This window comes from Halyomorpha halys, unplaced genomic scaffold, assembly GCF_000696795.3.
Source record: "Halyomorpha halys isolate HHAL.00 unplaced genomic scaffold, Hhal_1.1 Scaffold899.1, whole genome shotgun sequence".
Classification (NCBI taxonomy): Eukaryota; Metazoa; Arthropoda; class Insecta; order Hemiptera; family Pentatomidae; genus Halyomorpha; species Halyomorpha halys.
In genome coordinates this window covers 167104-187763 of record NW_027105398.1, presented here as the reverse complement: position 1 = coordinate 187763, position 20660 = coordinate 167104, and the positions used below count along the sequence as shown (strand labels likewise).

At 31.2% G+C, this 20660-nt stretch overlaps 1 protein-coding gene across 7 annotated transcripts in view; it reads right to left on the bottom strand.

The window, feature by feature from the left end:
* The window catches only part of LOC106686948 (apical junction component 1 homolog), a 124869-nt gene that overhangs the window by 12788 nt on the left and 91421 nt on the right, over nucleotides 1-20660 (bottom strand). For all 7 annotated transcript variants that reach the window (XM_014430560.3, XM_014430561.3, XM_067050732.1 and 4 more), the window contains one exon: nucleotides 4597-4704. In XM_014430560.3, coding sequence (XP_014286046.1) covers nucleotides 4597-4704 — 108 coding nt within the window. The remainder of the gene's footprint in view (nucleotides 1-4596; nucleotides 4705-20660) is intronic.

Below are 20660 nucleotides of genomic sequence, written 5' to 3'. Positions count from 1 at the left end.
CTAAGGTTAATTGTTAGAACTCTTAGGGAGGCTAACAGAACTTTCAACATAACTCTCAAAAAACGACGAAAAAGTTTTAATTGAAAATTTTCATACTGAGAGTTGGTGAAAATTAAAAATTTGTTAGGTTCAATGACCTATTTCACTCGACTTGGTACTGGTTCAGAACTTTGACAAAAATGTAATCCCTAAGATATAAATAAAAGGTATTACCAGTTCACCTAACGATTTGCCAATAAAATTATCGTTGTACCATTTTTAACTGAAACTATCCAAATAAAAAAGAAAAGAATGATTTAGAAAATAAAATATCCAATTACCTTTAAAATTACATTTGTGGTTCTTCTTTTTGAACTCTAAATAATAATGGCCAGTAACTAATCAGTAGTGTGAACAAAGAAATTTCTGACATGTTGGATTGCATTTTATATTAAACCATTTTTTTAAAAAAATTTAAATAATATCTATTGATTTGAAAACTGCCTCTAGGTCTATTAGTTGGTCAATATTCCATTATTTTTCTTGGGCCTTGGTCTTCATGCATCCTGTATACATGCCTGAACCAATTCAGCTGATGCCTAGGTAGTTTTCAATGACTGTAAGGCCAACTGCTTAATTATCATCTAATTACCAATCTGATACCTTTCTTATATTCCTGAAATATTTATTTTCAGTGGTAGACCATTTTGTATCTTTGCTGAAAGAGTGTTACATCCCAAAATATTCTGCTCTAAGTTATCTGAATTTTTAACTATCTTGGAGTTAGCAAATGAAGAGCCTAGACCAGGTTGGTAATCAATCTATTGCCAATCATGATGTTGCAAATCTGTTAATACCACTTATTATCTTTTGATATTCTGCTGAACACTTCATTGTAAATCTGTTCACAAATAAATATGCCAGTATTAATATTGCTGAAACATAAATATAATAATTACCTGGCCCTCCAGATTGGGGTTGAAACCAATCACCTCGCCTCATAAAATTGTTCAGAAAACTGAGTAAAAAGAAAAGTAAGATGTTTCTTATGGTAAAATATCTAAGCACACTCAACTGATAATTGATGAAGCTGAGACTTTGCAATTGGAAGAGAGAGATATAGTAGGAGAAAATGAAGAAAAATAAATCTGGAGGCTAAAGGTCATGTTGACAATGTGGTGCCAGAAGTTAAGGACTTTTGTAACCAAAGGAGTTGAGGCATCACTAGCATCCCTGAATCTGTAGCAGCATGGTTTGAATCTGGCCTGGGAGGTTTGACTTTATTTTGTAGCAGCTTCATGGAAAGAAAACTTGTCCTTCTCACACTGGTTAGAACAGGTTGGTTATCTGCAGATTTGTGATTTGCCTGATCTGTAAATATCACCTGACCAGTTGAAGGTTAATTTTATTTCATTTTATTTTTTTACTGTAACTGTTCCTCTAAAATTTTACTATTTTATTTAATTTTGTTTTGCTAAAGTTTTACTTGAAAAGCTATTTCAGTTTAGTTTATTTATTCCAAAATTTACTGACTTTTGTCAAAAAATTAAGGTGTACATGAACTTGACCTGCATGTTAGATAAGTTAAATTATGTATATAATTCATAAAACAAGTTTTGAGTCTTTATCTATTGAATACTGCTGGAATGTTATCAATAAATTTTGAATATGAGTGCCAAGTTTAACGAAACCTGATGAATTGTAGTTTTATTAATGTCGCTGGTGTTTCAATCTGCATCTTAGGTCTTAATCATTGATTTTAATTTTTATTAAGTGGATTGGAATGTTGAAATAATGGCTCCATCATCAGTACAGCTGAAGGGTATTTTAAAACGCACAATAGATTATATAACAATGAAATATTAACTGTGATAAATACTTGACTTCAAATAAATAAACAAAAACTGTGGCTTTGAAGAATTCATTTTATGAGTTTTCTCATTCAATAATTATTCGTTTATGAAAATAAAAATTAAGAAGTGGCAAATTACCTTAAATTGAGGTTAATTTAGAACAATGGGGTGGCTTTGGAACAAGTGTTGATCTTCAATTTGAAATTACTTGGGAGCTGAATCATTACATAAAAACTAAACAAAAGTTATCTGACAGAACTTTTATTAAGTTTTGATAAAGAAATGTTTCTGCATTCCTAATAATTTAAAATTCAACAAATCAATTCTTGTACCAAAGCCACATCTTAGTTCCAAAGTAACTCCAGTTTACATATTTTTTGGAAAATTCATCTATCCAGAAAAGATGTTGAAGCATTCATCATATCTATACAAATTATAACATAATTATTTACAAACTGCTCTTTTGTTAATTGGAATAAATTTAATGAGTGTCGGTCAATATTTGGTACAGTGAGTCTATATATAGTGCATATTTAAAACTAATAAATTAACTGTTAGATTTTGTCACCATCTGGAATATTTCTTCAGAAAAAAATTAGAAGAAAGAAAGGCTTTTCAGAAGCTTTAATATTAAAATCAAAACATGCATTTGCTGTGAAGCTTCCTTTTTTTTAGAAATAAAAAATTCTTAGGTGCGGCTATGTTATAACTACAAATGCTTTAATTTAATGTGATGTGAGCCTACTTCACATCTGCATCTTTCTATCTTTTAAAAATAATTACATTACTTATAATGATCATACATTTAAATATCCTGAAATACACTTAGGTATATTTATAATAGAACAATAAATGTATATAACAAGACTACTTCACTTTTTTATATAAATAATATTCTGTATTCCAAAAGTAGTGAGTGACCTTCAGACAGTTAATTTTTTAATAACAAGAACATATTTTTGTTTTTCCACAATTCTTAATTTCTATTATTATGTGTTAGACTACAAATTCAAATTACCTTATATGAAAGTAATTTATCAATGATACTTAGTATATATTTATATAAAATTTTCATTGCATCTACGTGTGGTGAGCACAGAAATAGAAGCATTAATGATGTCATTTTCATTTAAATTCGTTCTGATCTTCATAACAGGAAACAGTGGAATTTAATACCAAACAAAGTAGATAAACTTCAATTGTATGACCAAGTGGACCCAACAATAACACTAGATTATACCGATAGCTTATTGAGATCAAATGATTTTTTTTTATATGTCTGAAACTGCATCAAAGGACATGAGTGGTATACTGTATATGTACTCTGATCTTTAGATTTGCAAATATGTGGATGAAAACTGTTGAGTCCAAATAGGTAGATATAGTTGCAACAAACATAATAATAGCTACAAAAACTGTTGAGTCCAAATAGGTAGATATAGTTGCAACAAACATAATAATAGCTACAAAAACTGTTGAGTCCAAATAGGTAGATATAGTTGCAACAAACATAATAATAGCTACAAAAACTGTTTCTTAACAGTCCAATATTCATGAGACTTTGCAAAATAGAAAAATCTTCTTATGGAATGTTTATTTTCTTTGAAATGTTCACTTCAATCACCTACTCTGATGTTTAAACAATTAAAATTTTTGTTCCACTAATATTTGAGAAATTGGTGGTAATAATAAATCCTTTATTTATTTTGGGTCATATCCATTTAGAATAATATTTAAGGAATATTAGATAGGTTTTAGAGCCTTAGAGTAAAAAAAAAAAAAAGAATTAATACAATGGAACAAAAATGAAAATATAATGAAATAACTTTTAAGTCTTAAGCAGAAATAGGCAAACTTCTAAAATTTAGAAAATAATCTTAATGAAAGTAACAAAAAATAATTAAAAAATTCAAACAAAGAATTGATACATAGGTTTTATAAAATTTCAATTTCAATTAAGGAATATCAATCAATTCTTTTAGAATTGGATGTAGAAGAACTGATGAAATGGATAGAATGGATGTAAGAATGCAATTCCATAGGCAGGAAGATGAAATAAGGAAAGATCTGTCGAGATCTGTGGTGTGGTGCACTCTTGTATATAAATCTGAAGATCGAAAATGGGTGTTGTGGAAATAAAAATAGGATTTGAATTTAGGCAATCAGAGATGTATGATGGAAGACAATTGGATAACTTGGGCAGGAAGTCCTTGATTCTGACGTCACAAAGAACTTACTGTTAGGTTATTATTTGTAGGTATCTTTAGAGGTGTTCTGGCAGATACAAAATTTATATAAGTTCCTCTATTTTTTTTTTTCAATAAATGTACTTTTAACTCAATTTTATCACAAACTATTTGTTAATGCTATCAGATTTCAGTGCTCACCTTGTTCGAATTAATAAGAAAAGTGTTTACAACAAAACTGAATATTGGTGCTTGTGAAGCCTTCCCTACAGCAGTTTGAACAGATTGGAGCAAAATACGTGCATTTGTAAGAAATCAATTGTCATTTGGAGTACATATAATCAACAAAAAATTTGTATTCTGTTTAATTTTTTAATGTTTTGCTATACAGCATTTAGAAAGCAGCTGTATACGTGCTTTCATGCTTTAAAAAATAAAACCAAACCAAAAGTACTCAAAAGAACAGGGGTCTGCTTGGTGCTGTTATTTACTTGATCTTTTACTTTATAATTGTTTCTTTTAAGCGATTTCTCTCTGAACGTTGTTACCTGGGCTTGTGACTTACACTGTCCTCCTACCTGACTGGGCTGGGCTTGGTGATCGGGAAGTAAGGCCGAGGAGGGAGTCTAGAACGTCCTCCATCGTTGCAGAACACGGGCTTCCCTTCCTCTCCCGCTCCGACAAACCTGAGGACCGATCAGATGTGTCCTTATCATCTAAATGTATCCCACCACCATATTGTCAAAGTATTTTCTCACACAATGATCGATTGCTCGACAATGATGCAAAACAAACAAGACGATAATGGAAATGTAAAAATACAAAAATAAAAAAAAATTTACAAAAAAGTTCGTTATAATAAAAAGATTAAAAAGAGATATATAATGATAATACACTACTATCGATACAACTCTGCTGTTGGAAATTAAAATTTATATTTCTCTACATGTTGAGAGTTAGGGGGTCATTTTTGAATTTTTATTACAACCTCCAGCACTAACTTATAATAATGAATCAATTAAAAGGCAGAGTACAAACTAAATATTGGACTTTAAATGTTGGCTTTTTTATCAAGAGAAAAATAATGTTTGAATTTAAATTAATCAAGAACAATTAAATATTATAGTATGGAATTAATTTTAAGAAATAATAAAGTAATGCTTTCCTCAATTAAAAAACCAACAGTAGCAAATGATAGATTAAAAAAAGAGTCTAGAAAAACTTACTTAATGCAACTATAAAAATACTAACTGGTAAGGCGTTGGTTATACATTTGGCATTGTTTTATCATTCGGAATTTAATGAAAGGGTATATAGAAAATAAGTAAAAAAGATTAAAACAGATAATATACTAGTCTTCTCTACGACAATTATACATAATTACTGATGGGGAAGTATCAACAAAGAGAAGAAGAAAACATTGAATCCTACTTAGAATTTTTTAAAATAGCCAATATTGAAGGAGATTGAAGTATATGGGTTTTGACTAACAAGTTTGTTTGTTTTTTAATGAACCACTTATCAGAAATATTTTCAGCATAACTAATTATAAATATAATGTTAATTGTAAAAATACAGCATTTTTATTAATCAGGGATTTATTATCATATCAGCTAGCAAATAGAATTCCATACTACTTAACTGGTGAAAGAAAATGTATAATATAATAATTTAAATAAATTAATTTAAAATAAATATTTAATAAAAAACTGCTAATAAAATATAAGGAAAAAAAGGTGATCAGTGTAACTAATTTCCACAAAGACAGGGTTTGGATTTCTTTGACTTGCATTATAAAAATCAAAGTGGGCAAAGTAAGTTTTTTCGGCCGCCATCTTAATTTTTTTTTCTAAATTTTGAAATATATCAATTTGCCCAAAATTTGGCGCTGAAAAAAATATAAGTTATTGATTTTTGAAATAAAAATAAATGAGAAAATATTTTTTTTCAACAAAAAACAGAAAAACCTAAAATCTTTGCTTATTTTTTATTCATTGTACAGTATCTTTAAAGCTATCTACCACACGATAAAAGTTAATAAAACCTTTTTTAAAGCAGAATAAATTTGAGCCCTAATAGCTGTTTATATTCAATAGTTTCAGAGACACAGTATATCAAAAACTCATATTTTTCTTCAAATAATGAGAAATATTTTTAACAAGAGAAATTTACATTCTATGAATTTATTTTGTAAAATATCATTGAGCCTGCTCCTCCTATGAAGATAATCACTAGAAACTACCTTATGGTACATTTACCTAGCTTCAAATTGAGAGCTAATAAATTTCTGTAAATATGGGTCCTGTTTCATAATTTTACCAAATACAAACTAAGGTCATAAAAAAAAAAATTATAATAATAATAAAAAACCAATACTGTTACTTGGTACTTTATTATGAAACGGGACCCTGATAGTCCCAGAGATATTTTCTAAATTAAATATACAAACTGTTGATTTTCTATTTATTTGGAAAATGATTTAGTTTTTTGAAAACCTGTATCTCAGGCAATATTGGATGTCTATTAACAATCAAATTGAAGCTATATATATTTATATATGTATATATAGTTGACCGTAAAAATTTATATATAAGAAGATGGTCAGGGTTGCGGTCAAAAGAGAAACAAAAATAGTTTACAACTATTTATTTTCCGACGTTTCGCCCCACTTTGCAGGGCTTCATCAGGGCTGTTCAAAGGTAAAGGTTGAACAGGAAGCTAAAGTAAAAGTAAACAGTTAAAGCTGTTATACATATTTATTTATATATGCTATTGAAGCACTCACTGCAAGGGTCATAAAGTAATTTATGTTGAATAATTTTGAAGGAATATCAGTTTTTGTAATTTTTGCAAAAATTAATTCATAAAGTATTGATTTTTTAAAAAAATGGGTTTTAATGAACTGTATTTTGGGAACTATTGAACATAAAGAGTTCTATTAGGCATATAATTTTAAATTTTAGCAGATTTATAATACATTAAAAGAAAGGTTTTATTAATTTTTATCTTTTGGTAAATAGGTTTAAAGATAATGAGCATTGAGTGAAAAATGAGAGAAGATTTTTTGTTTTTCATCTACCATTTTGTTATTTATGATTATTTTTTAAAACCAATGCTGACGGTTTTACAGCATGAAATTTTCTATAAATTGATACCACACAAGATTTTTTTATGATTTAAAAAAAAATTTAAGATGGCGGCTAAAAAATTCACTTTGCATGGTAATTGAAATTTTATTTTCCAATACTATGTCAATAAGATACTAAAAACAAAGAAAAAAATTCAAACCCATCTTTGTGTGAATTAGTTCCACCAAAAACCCAATATATCCTTTACTATAATACTTGTGACAGAAATATAATACTATCAACCACTTTGATGACTGTTAGCTATTTCTGTTTCCTCTAAATAATGACAGGATGAGGATGTTTGATTAGTTTTTTTATTTCATTCTATGGAATAACAGGTGATGTATATAAATAGTGGTATTCATCAAGATAGTAAGAATATGATAGGCTTGGCCAAGTGAAATGAATGCCAGATGATCGCCTACAAAGAAGATTTCTACAACAGTTGCTGGAAGGAAGGGGAACACAAGAAAGACCAAGACCAAGTGTGAGAATGCTTGATGACATGTATGCAGACCTGAGCTGGATGGAGATGAGGAGATGAAAAAAATGGAGCTGACATGAAAGTTGAACAAATATGATGTGTGTGATGAAAGCCGCTTACAACATATAAATATGTTTATATGAAAATTTAGTTTGAAACTATGCCATAGTAGTTTTAGAACATAAGGCTATGAACACACAGTGCAATACATCAAACAATTGTATTTATTATTTCCTGTAGTAGATGTATTAATCATTTTAAATGGGATCAAATTCCAAAGAATTTATTATATAGATGTCAAAAAACCATCTTGCAAACCTGAAAGTAATGATTTTTTGGCCTTCCAAAGCTCAAAATAAGGGATTATTCAATATCCATTTTTTTTCCGAAACCTCTTGAGATTCATAACATTAAAGTTCCTCTATTTTTCTTGTAGAACCAAATTAAATAAGCTAAGCATGTAAAATTTTACCACAATTGGGATAGAACATTTGTTATTTGGCACGATTTTGGCATTCCTATTAACCATAGAGCTTAAATACTTTCAGAAAAGAGGAAATAGAATAAATCATTATAAAAAATTTGGAGCTACTGAAAACCTAGAAGAATTAAAAAAATTAAGAGACAATGGAAGACATAAAAAAATCTTCTGAGTAGATATTTTCTTCTCACTCATCTTTCAATACACAGCCTCTTATTAGAATCTTAGTATCTTCATAAAGTTAAAAATTCTAAAAAAAATAAAAAACATCTGATCATGTTTATTACACATTCATAAATAATTTTAAAGGTTTTAGCATTGACTGATTTATGAAATAGCATGAAATCTCATTGATTTAGGAGGTTTCATATGAATTTTTGGATATAAATAGAAACATTTATTTTGTTTATAAATTTTTATTTTATTTATGCATTCTTAGGAGGGTAGAAGATAGGAGGCATGAATCCCTATTATTTTCGAATTGATAAACTGTAATGTGTAACCAAACTTTAATCAATATAAAATGCAATCGATAATTTATTTAAAATAAATTAAATACTTTAGCAAACAAAATTTTGTTCATTATAATTCTTTTAAAAAAATTCATCATTGAAGTTATTTTACTTATATCATCAAATTAATAATCTGAATACTAATGCTTCATATGGGATATCTTTTAATTATTTTAAGATGCAAAGATCATTTTTTTAAAAATTCTTTATTATCTATCAATTATGATTTATTTATTTTTTTTACTCTTAAGAAATATTCATACAGTTAAAATAATTTCTTTGTGTTTTCAAATAGATTATTACAACAAAGTTATAGAGTTATTACAGGGGAGTAAATAGTTATTCACTTTATACAAACCATTTAATTAGAGTTATTAAAATATACCTCAATATAATGTACATAAATTAGTATTATTTTATATTTAACAATAATAAGTTTATTTTCATATCTAATAATGCGAGTTTATGTTTCTGCCTTAACTTAATTAATGTTATTGTCAGAATCATTTGATGTTAATGCATAGAATATGGATGCAGAAAATAGAAAAATAGAATAATTTCAAAAAGAATGGCATGCAAGCGAATGAAATATTTGATAAAGAAATAAAATAAAGCAAGATATTCTTTCAGATAATCACACAACATCACATTCCAGAGCATTGGGCTTCCAAAGCAGTGAAACATTTAGCAGATATCAAAATAGCAACTAGAGTAAACATTTTAAAAATTTCATAATATGCAAGAAAAAACAAAAAAGAATATTTCAAGTAGAAGAAAATTGTAATAATTGTGCATCAACATATTTATTAAGTTATTGATGAAAAACAAAATTATTCATTTAATTAAAACTACAGATAACAGGTATACCAATACCCAACAATAATATGCAGCTTACATTCTTTCTTTCTAGTCTATATTTTCATAATATTTACACAAAATTTTTAATGAATTCGTTTCAAATTCCTGATAGTATTTTCCTAATTAAGAATGCCTTCATATCATTCAATTAAATATTCTTCTGATAAATAAGATTAGAAAATTATCATTATCATTATTAAGTAAATAAAATATTTCACTCCAATCATTAACTTTCTTTTATGAAAAATAATTTAAATAATAAGATAACAAAGTGGTGGAAATTAGCTCATTAAAGCGCTGTATGGGACACCAAGGTGATCCCAAAAGATTGAGAAAAGAGCGTGATTATTCCAATTCACAAAAAAAACAGTCAAATAGAATGTGCTAATTACAGGTCAGTTAGTCTATTGTCCATGGCCACACACGAGGTACACACACATTCGGTACAAAAAGATTACAACAAATTGTGGTGGAACAGTTTGAAGAGGAACAAGCAAGTTTCCACCCTGGGAGGCAGATCCTGGACCATATCTTTGTCCAAAGAAATTTGAAAAAGTGTGGGACAGAGACACAGACCTAGAATTCTTGCACCTTCAGGCTGCTTTCGACTCAGTCCCTCGGCAAGAAATATAAAATGATCCAGCAGCAAAAAATGTTCCATGAAAAATCATTACCGCCCATTAGCTCTACTAGACTTGCAGGGGGAACTTAAGCGAAAAGAGATGATCATTATGCCTCCAAGAGTAAAGTACTAGTCTTTTCCCAAGGTGAGGAGGAGACAGTGGACTGCAACAATGAGGTTCTCGAAGTGGTAGACTTAAACTTTAATTATTTAGGAACCAACATAAATAGACAGGGCAAAATAGATTGGGAAATAGAAAATCAGTTACTAGAACCAACCAAATCTATTATAGTATATGCAACAGCATTATTGGTCATCGAGATGTGGGGCAGGAAACAAAAAGATAGCTTAAGAGGTTAGATCATGCTTGTCGAAAGAGTCGAATGAGAAACCAGAAACCCAGAAAAGTGATGAAAACTCCACCCACTAACAAGGGGCCACACAGAAGGCATAGAATTTTATATCAAGAGTACATTCAAAGTCTTGGAGGAAAGTCACTCCAACAACTGTCACAACTCTAAGAGGACCATGAGGCTTTGTAGTGTTAGATCAAGACCCTTCCATGCTAGAATATGGCAAATAGGAGGAATATAGAGTGGAAGAAGAGAAGATAACAAAGTAGTATAAGTTAGAACAGGGCCGAAATAAGCCTGGCTTATTAATAGAATCATTATTCACATCTTGGTTATGTTTATTTTTATAAAAACTTTAGTATGAATAAAGAATTGAATTTATGGGAGTGAAGCTTTAGTGTTTAATCTTTTTAACAATGAAACCATTTCCATCCGAAATTTGTATTTTGCCATGTGGTTTACATTATCACAACCTGTTCAAGGAAAAAAATTTAAAATAAATACTTTCTGTGAAAAATAAAAGAGAAATTTTAAATTAGGTTAGTTAACCTATCCTAACCAGGTATTACTGTGTGTAGAGGTTGTTCTTGTATGATTCAAGTATTGGTCGAGTACTTGTTGAGTCCAGCACCAGTCAAACAGTACCAGTTGAACCTCAACATATTCAACACTAAGGAAGGTCTAAACAAACCTAACTAAAATAAGTTTTGCTTATTTTTTCTTTAACTCACCGACCACATCCCAAACCATCTACTGGTTACATTAAAATTATAGTAATTATTTGTAAATATTGGAATTATAAACAGTTAATAGTTGTAATTTTAGATTAACCAGCCTGAATACGGAGGAAAAATTCTGAAACATTGTGCTTTATTAAAAAGTATTAAAAATAAAGAAAAATTATTATTAAACATATCAATGTTCCAATAATTATTTTAAATATCTGAAATAAAAGCAGACTATAGTTGTCTCATAGTTGTAACATCTCACTTAGTGACTTATTGATGGGTGTATTTCAAAACGACAATGCTTATAAAGTTATTACTTTTAGTTTAGCTATAGATGGTAATTAACAACTCTTAAGTGGTTTAAAAAATATGATTTTTTATACCTAAAAAAAATTTGTTTTTTGAATAATCCGAAAAGTATACATCTTTTGGAAGACTATAGCCATTAATTTGAATGAAATTCTCTACAATAAAAAGCTAAAATCATCTAATTGGACCAGTATTAGCAAAGATTTGCCCGTTGAATCAATGTATATTTTCCCCATTACCTTATAATGATTTATTCATAAAAGTCTATGGGACGGGGCTCTCCACTGGAGCTATTATAAAATATATATTGTAGTATGCTCTTTTTGAGTAAATAGTATATTTTGATGTATAAAGGGTTTTAATATGTTTTATTTTATGTATCATTTTAATATTCATTTGTTTTGTTTATCGAAAAAGCAAGCTAACCAATTTTCATTGTTTATAATAACTTTGTGATTCAAAAACAAAACCAAGATGGCGGTACATATTCTTCAGTCGACAAGTCAATTGAATCAAGGCCATGTTGAGCCTTTGTAAAATTGTAAAATAGATATTAATTAATTATTGTAAAATAGATATTAATTAAATTAAGAGAAATTATTGTAAGTATCTGTATTCTGATTGCCTAGCAACAAAACGCCCTGAGATTAAGAGTCTTTTTATATTATTAAATTTGAATAAATTTTATTATCCATTTAGTATTAAAGTTCTTAATTTGAACCCAAAGTATCTCTTATAAAAAATTTGAAAAAAGTTATAAAACGATCTAAATTCTTTTTCTTTTATTTTAATTAATTTTTTTAAATTATTACAATATATATATAAAACTTAAATATAAGACAAAATGTTCTACAGTGTATAAAAAACTTGACCTACTTTGGTTATTTTCTGATTTATATTATTGTTCATGCCCTTCTCCTAGATTTACTATTAGCATTCGAATATTACCATAACTACCTAAAAAGCCTGAATTTTTATAAAAATTATTTTCTAAGTCCTTATTTTTCTACTATAAAGGGACAGATTTTAAACATTTATTAGTTTCATTATCAAAAAATTCTCAATTTTCACAATGTGGGGTAGCCCACTATGGTTTTCAATGTTTCACATATAGTAGAACATGATGGATAGTAAGTTTTATTTACTTTGACTGAACACCTGCAATCACATTCTGGATAAATTTATTAACATTTATATGTTTTGAAATAATATAAATAAATTAATTTTATGATAAATGCACTGTTACTCTCCCAATGGCAATATATGTATTTTCAAAATTATATTTGAACTAAGATCATCCAAGGGCAGCCAACGCCTAACTGGATTTAAAATGGCCTGTCGACTTACCAAGATGCATGTAGATGGCCTTCGTTATAATACAGACATGATACAGCAGATAACCGACCACACAGTCAACCTAACATCCTTACAATCGCTACAGGTGATTTACTATGAACGTTGCATCTGCGATCATGGATGCCCCGTCCAGTGTAGAAGGTATGGTCATACCATGGCCTATTGTGGGAGCCAGTGCGTGTGCCCACAGTGTGGGGATCCCCACCTTCCCAATGAATGTACAGCGAGGGGACCACCTCAGTGCGTACTATGTGAGGGCAAGCTGGACACACAGCCACATCTCAAGAGTGTCCTGTTTGGCAGGAGCTTCGCAAGAAGAGCCTTGCCAAGAGAGAACAGGCTCTCCAGGCACCAGCGCCACTCAGAATGCTCAGTAAATTAGTACAGAATGGTATGTCCTACTCTGAACTCATGGGAGGAACATCGACCAAGACATCTCAACAGCAACTCCCACCACATTCTCAGCCTGCCTCGATGATTGCTGCATCTCTCTCCAATGGTCCCATCAAACAACTGTTCTCACGTGTGGATCAGATGCTGAGTATGGTCACTACGTTGCTCAACATGATAGGTAGGATTCTGGGCCATCAATATGCCCAACCAAATTGTTGTGAACTATAACATCAGAGGCCTCTTTTCGAAGCAGGCTGAGATTGAGATACTATTATAGCAACATAGGCCACCTGTGATGGCGCTGACACATACGATGGTAGCCTTACTTTTCTGACTTTTTAAACAGAAAATTATAGCGAGTAGGTTGGTCGATGTACGACATATCACAATCTCACAAGAGGAGATCATAACACTAGAAAAAAAGGCTATCCTTCCCCGCCCTGCTAAACCCTGGAGAGCGACGGCCCTATATCACTTTTGAAATATTAGCTTAAAACGAGAAGGAGAGACTTTAAGATAGTTCAATCAAACAATATTTAAAAAGCTCCTGAAATTGAAAAACAGCATCAAACCCTCTACTCCCGCCCTCCATGGTAGCCTTACTTATATGACTTTTTAAACAGACAATTATAGCGACTAGGTTGGTCAATGTACGACATGTCACAATCTCATAAGAGGAGATTATAACACTAAAAGAAAGGCTAACCTTTCCCGCTGGGACCGGACTGACAGCTCAGTACTAATCTTTCCCTCCTCTACGACAGAACCCCTGATGAAGACCTGAAACTCAGGTCGAAACGTCGGCATAAAATAAATAAATATGGTTTTGTTTATTTATGTTGTTCTTTGCTGACCGCACCCCCCGACAAACTTCATCAAGAAAATAAGGAATATTTAGGTACAATAATGTCAGTTGTAGTGTGCTGCCTTCTTCTACCCATGTGTATTTTAAGGGCTTTGTCGAGTGTACACTGTGTGTGCAGAATCGATGGCGCCGTATGCGCATTGAAACTATGATGAGCGGGGAGGGTCTGCTTTGCTGATTGTGATAGTATTAGGTTTAGACTGCAGAGCCCAAACCTTGTCCCATGGTAAGAACATTTACGATGGGGACATCTCCTTGCCATCTCCCAGGTGGTGGAGGAGAAGCGATTTCCTGGAACAGCGGGTTGGTGCAGGCCTTCAACCCATCAAAAAATTTGATGTGTCTCTGGCCAATTTACTCCGGCACAGAGGGCAGCTGGAGGTCATCATGGATGACCGCTAATAATACTAGCGAGTGTCTTGTGCTAAACCCCTGGAGAGTGACAGCCCTATATTACTTTTGAAATATTAGCTTAAAACGCGAAGGAAAGACTTTAAGATATTTTAATCGAGCAATGTTTAAAAAGCACCTGAAATTGAAAAACGACATCTCACTGCCTTGTCCTCGGTATATTTCCATGGATATATTTCATACCGAGATGTCTGTTCACCTGGAGCCCGAGAAGGTGTCATGATCCTGGTCAGAAAGGATATCCCGTTGAGCATTGCCCTAATCCAGTGGAAGCTACAGTAGGAATTCACATAGTCACTGTTGAAACACCGGTACACGTTCTGGTGTGTCTATAGGAGACCGCGGGCTGTGGTCACTACTATGAAGCAGCTGCTGCAACATGCCCAGGCGACGAGTCGCTTTGTTGTCCTCGGGGGCTTGAACGCATTATATACTGCCTGGCAATGTAGCAGTAGTAACCCACTGGGAACTTACTTCTCTAAGACCAGGCTTGCCCTTTTCCACCCAGGGATTCATACCTTTCGACATGGGTCCTGTTCCACATGGACTTCGACGATTGACCTACTCCTGACCAGGAATGCCCGTACAGTTACAGATTACCATGCACTCCCCTATGGCCCATCAGATTATAGGCCAGTGACTTTTACATTCGAAGGTACTCCTGCTAGACTACAAGCGAGCAAGTACCTCTTTCAGAAGGTGGACTGGAAAGGATAAAAGTCAAGAATTGAAGAAACGTTGCATTTGATAGTGTTATACCATACACCTGATGAGGTGGATGCAGCAGTGGATGTTGTTACATCCCAAAGTTTTCACCTCTCCCTGTGTATGAACGATGTGGCTATCTTCTCCATCTATAGACAGCTGGAATCGGCTTTACATTGCACCAAAGGGATCAAAGTGTCAGACCATGATGGGATTCCATATGTCCTAATGAAGATGCTTCCAAGGAAGGGTTAGGCGTTCCTACTCAACATCTACAATTCCTGCATACGCCTATCATACTTCCCCACAGCCTGGAAACAAACAATCGTGGTGCCACTTCTGAAGCTGGGAAAGGATGGGCATTTTCTGAGCATTATTGTCTTCGACGAGGGAAGGATTTTGGATTCTAATGTCTAAAGTCGACTTATTCACAATCTAACCAGCGGAATGGCCCCTCCCCGTTCCAATAATTCAACTGGTATAAGCCACCACAACACCACCAGGATCCTGCACATTACCTTAAAACGCTACAAGGCAATCGAAGGAATTACAAACTACCAGATATACATATACCTACCTATTTGTATGTATTCAATTACTTATTTCCTCAGGGGGTACAAAAGAAAAAAAAACCAAGGGGAGATCAAGTAATGGAGGATCCTAAACCAAAAAAATTTAACACCCCTCCTCCAAAAAAAAAATGTTAAAGATAATTTAGACAAACAGTTAAAGATGTAACTAGGATGCCTTAAATTTAAGATCTTTTAAAAATTATTTTATAGTTTCTCAGAACTTTTTCACTCATTTCCAAAATCTTTAAATTAAGATATTATAAGATTTCAAGACCTCTTTGGGTTCCTTCCTAAAGATTAAAAAATGTACATTCTGATATGTTAGCTATAAACTTGTAAAAAAAAGTGGAATATTAATTTCAAACACATATTTCGGAACATTCAATTTATTAATTAACTCAATCCTGTAGTAACTTATATTTCTGTAATTTTAATCTGTATTATAGTTGAAAATAAAAGATAATTTCAACCAATTTAAGAATTTTATAAACATTTAAAGAAGTGTCTGTCATTGAATAGAGTCTACAAGATTGTTTGGTCTTAAGGACTACAGTCTTACAATTTGTTAATTATTTATGTCTGTAACAACGTTAAAAAAAATCAATACAATTAACAATAGACCATATTAAAAAGTTAAGGATATGGGATAATTTTTAATTGAATAAATTTTTAAAAAAAGTTTGGCCTTCATTAGTCTCTTCCTCACCATTTAAGGTAAATTTTTTTTCTTTACTATATTGTTATCAAATTGTATTATGTATGTAATTTTATTGTTATAAAGTTCCATTTGAAACACAATTTTAGTTTCATTGCATTTTTCAAAGAAAATTGAGGTAGTCGTAAACTTTTGACTGATAGTGTAAATTATCATGAAACTTTGAGCCTTAAAATGTTTCAACTTCTTAATTTATTAACATATCATGTACAATAAATTCAAACAGCTTTTTTTTAAAATAAATTAAATTTTCTTGTGAAGTAATATATTGAAGAAATATATTTTACTAAGCAAATAAAATATTAACTGCTTTGTTATGTTAACTGATTTCAGAAACTATGAATGAAATTTATTAGTTTTTGATTGCCAATGGTAATTTATGTATTGCAAATAAAAAAATTAGTTGCCACCATGAGTAAAATTAACTTAATTGTTGAAAATGGGTTATGAAACAGTAATTAAAGACTAAATTATTTGCACTTAAATAACAACTGAATTATCTTAATTAGTTATTTAGTTTGCTAAAAAAAATATTATTTGTAAGGCGTCTTTTTAGTACATTATTACTACCAATAATGTTTCAAGGAAAAAATATTTTTGTGAAAGTAGAAAGTGAAATTTCATGAAATTGACGTGGGAGCATCACTCAACCCCTACACAATCTCTGAAAATTATACCAAAATCAGATTAAGGATTGTGGGATTTGATAAGGAACAGACACAGAATCTAAATAGTTTCTTAGGGCCAAAAACATATATTGCGAGATGAAATTTTCGATTCTGAAAACATAATTTTTATGCATTTATGTCCTGTGAATAAAAATCTGCATGTATACAAAGCTTCCCAACATTTGTTAGAAAGGAAGAAGAAACACAGTAATGTATAAAAATTTATTTTATTTGTTTACTTAAACCTTTGACTAGTTTTGTCAATGGTATTTTATATGCACATTTATAATGTTTATTTATTGTTCATGCCAAATTATTTCAACATTCAAAGCAAAACCAGTCTTCTTATGGTGGCTTCTTAGAAGGCCTCATGCACAGTATCCTAAGAATCGCTACTTACAAAAGTTCAGCTACTCAAAGGATCCATGTGCTGTGTAGTATTCTGTGTACATCTCGTTTTTGTATTCTGTATTGGTAGAGTAATGTCTTTATATTAGTATTTTACTTTGTAATAAAATTATATTGAATAGAATGAAAATATTAATGTGATTGGTATTTATTTCTTTAGAATTATAGTCTTTATTTTATGGAAGAAATCATTTAATGTTAATATTAAAAATGTTTTCACTCGTTAAAGACTGGAAATATTTAAAAATGTAAATTAACCAATATTAAGAAATTTGAAGATTATTTGAAAATGGGTTCTAAATATGTTTAATTTAATAAATTGATAATATTTCATTATAAACTACTTACAACAGAATTTCATTAAAAATAAGATAATTTAACTTGGCAACTGAATATTTTGGAGCTAAATTATAATTATTGAAATGTTGAATAAACATTTAACAATGGTTTTTGAGCAGCAAATCTTGCTAAAAGTTAGATAAAGATGGAGGGTTACCTCTTTTTAAGAGAATAATAATTTCAGTTCTCTTGTGTCCAACAAATGATTAAGGCCATTAGATTAGGAAGGTAATGTTCTTAATTAAGTTTACATTAAGAAAACTTACTTTATTGTATTTTATCAAAACAATAAATAATACTAAATAAATGGATTATAGCAAGACAGTGTCACCAAGAACAGGAATGATTTATTTACAACAAATCCTATTCAGATTGGATAATGAACCTGGACAACTATAGAGTAAGATAAAGACTTTTATTTTCTTAAAAATAATATCTAATTATCGTTTTTAATATACAATATTAGAGAATATTCTCTTTTTGCCAACCAGAAATTTTCATTTAAGGTTCCATTTACTTACAAAATTGTAATTCTATGAATACTTTGTAAACAAACATTCTTACTACGTATAATCATTACCTATATTATATATGGTAAGATTATGCCTGGTAGAATAAGAATAGGCCTATATGAAATTCAGCAAATCAGTGCTCTTTGGAGTCTTATTATAAAAGCTATTAATTTTTCTGTTTATCACTTCCATGGCAGTGGAATGTAGGTATAATTCTTAGAGGAAGCAGTGCAATGATGAGAGTAAGCTAGGAATAAAAGTGAAGTCTATAAAAATAGGCAACAAAAGTCAGGGAAGAAGTAGCAGCCAATCATCAGCTGCCTTCTGAGGGGATGTTTTCTGTCTAATGATGTCAGAAAGAAGATTTTTACTGTCCTAAACCTCCTAGTAGTATAATATCACATTCAGATGATGTCAGAATCTAAAAAGCTTTAAATGCATCTATACTCATAATATTTACATCTATTAGAAAAATTTCATTTTTTGTACATAAAGAGATGAAAAAATGAACTCATTTATGAAGGATTTACGCTGACTGGTGGAAAGAATATCAAAGGCTTAACATCATTTGCTTCACAAGAAAAGTCTTACGACTAAGGGATTCTTCAAGATCTACAGAATCTTTGTTCTGCTGCAATTGCTTACCAAGCATCCCCAGCCCTGCTAACCTTTTTCGAAGCAAATGATTGAGTTCATCTACCAGGAGAATCGAAGGCATATTGGGAATGGCACACATAGTATCATAAGATACAATACAAAAGACTTAAGCTACATGATGGGCACGTCTAAAATGAACACTAATAGCCTTGCAGATATATGATCGCACCAGGGAGGCTTCAGTTCAGATTATTGGTGCATAAAAATGGCTACTATAACCAGAAATCTTCTCCAACTATATCTGGACCCACTGGCATACAGCATAATTTGAATCAGAGTAGTACTTCCTTGTGCTGCTCTGAGCTGATATTAATGAAACTGAAGTTTAGGCCTACCAGCACACCAAAATATCAATGGTCGCTTGGAATATATATTGAACTCTCCAATTATTAATTATACTGATGGTTTCCTGGTGGTGAGTAGTACTCTGTCAGTAAATACTGACTTAACCGTAGGAGAAGGACCATCACAAAATCCCTGAAAAATTAATAAAATTCTGTCTTTCAGTCCTTATCTTTGTATTCGATTGTATCTACAATTTTTCTTTGCAAAACTTTATTTTCCCTTCTTCCTAGAAAACAGTGTTAGTCTAACTATTAAATAACATTTAAAATCCTTCTTAACCTAATGACTTTCGTCCCATTTCTCTCCTCTCTAATTTATCAAAACCCCTTGAATGCCTTGTTCAAAACCAACTTTCAAACTTACTTGAAGAGTAAGTTAACCCTCCTTAACCCTCTCCAATCCAGCTTTTGTCCAAGTTTTTCAACACAATCTGCTTTCCTTAAAATAACCCACAAACCCCAAACCCCCTTTAGACACCAAGGATTGACTATGCTTATCTTTTAGATTTTTCAAAAGCTTTTGATATAGTTTATCATATCATCATCCTTACCAAACTCCGAAACTTTCCTCATCCAACAGTGCTGTATGATGATGCATACACGTCTTTCCTCTCAGATTGGTTCTGGCATATAATCATCCTAGGTCAACCGCCATCCATAACACTGCCTTTCTACTGTGGTGTCTCTCAGGGTTCTTCAATATCACCTAACTAGTTTTATTTCAACATTAATGACAATCTGTTCCTCATTCATCATGTCCAATACTATATGTATGCAAATGATTTCCAAATTTATTTTTCTTTCCCATGACCCAATCTATCAAATGCCAAAAAAAAAAAACTTCATGATGAATTGAATTAGTCACAGAACCATAGCAAACAAGCTTAAGCTACATGTAGAGAAGACTAAAGCAATTGTAATAGGTTTTACTTATCTCCTTAAAACCTAAGATTTTATCTCAACCCGCAAAACCCTCAGTAACCTTTGATCAAACTGTTCCCTTGAAAAACCATGTCTCCGATATCTCCCATTGTACCTTTTTCACCTTAAAGCATCTAAATTATCTTTGTTATCTATTACATCTGAAACCTGAAGGTTCCTAGTCATCTCTTTGATATCTCACCACTTTGACTACTGTTTCACAGTATTTGGGGGTGCTTCTGGAGAGCTTGAGGCTAAACTAAAACGTTTAATTAATTGCTTTGTACAATTCATCTTCAGG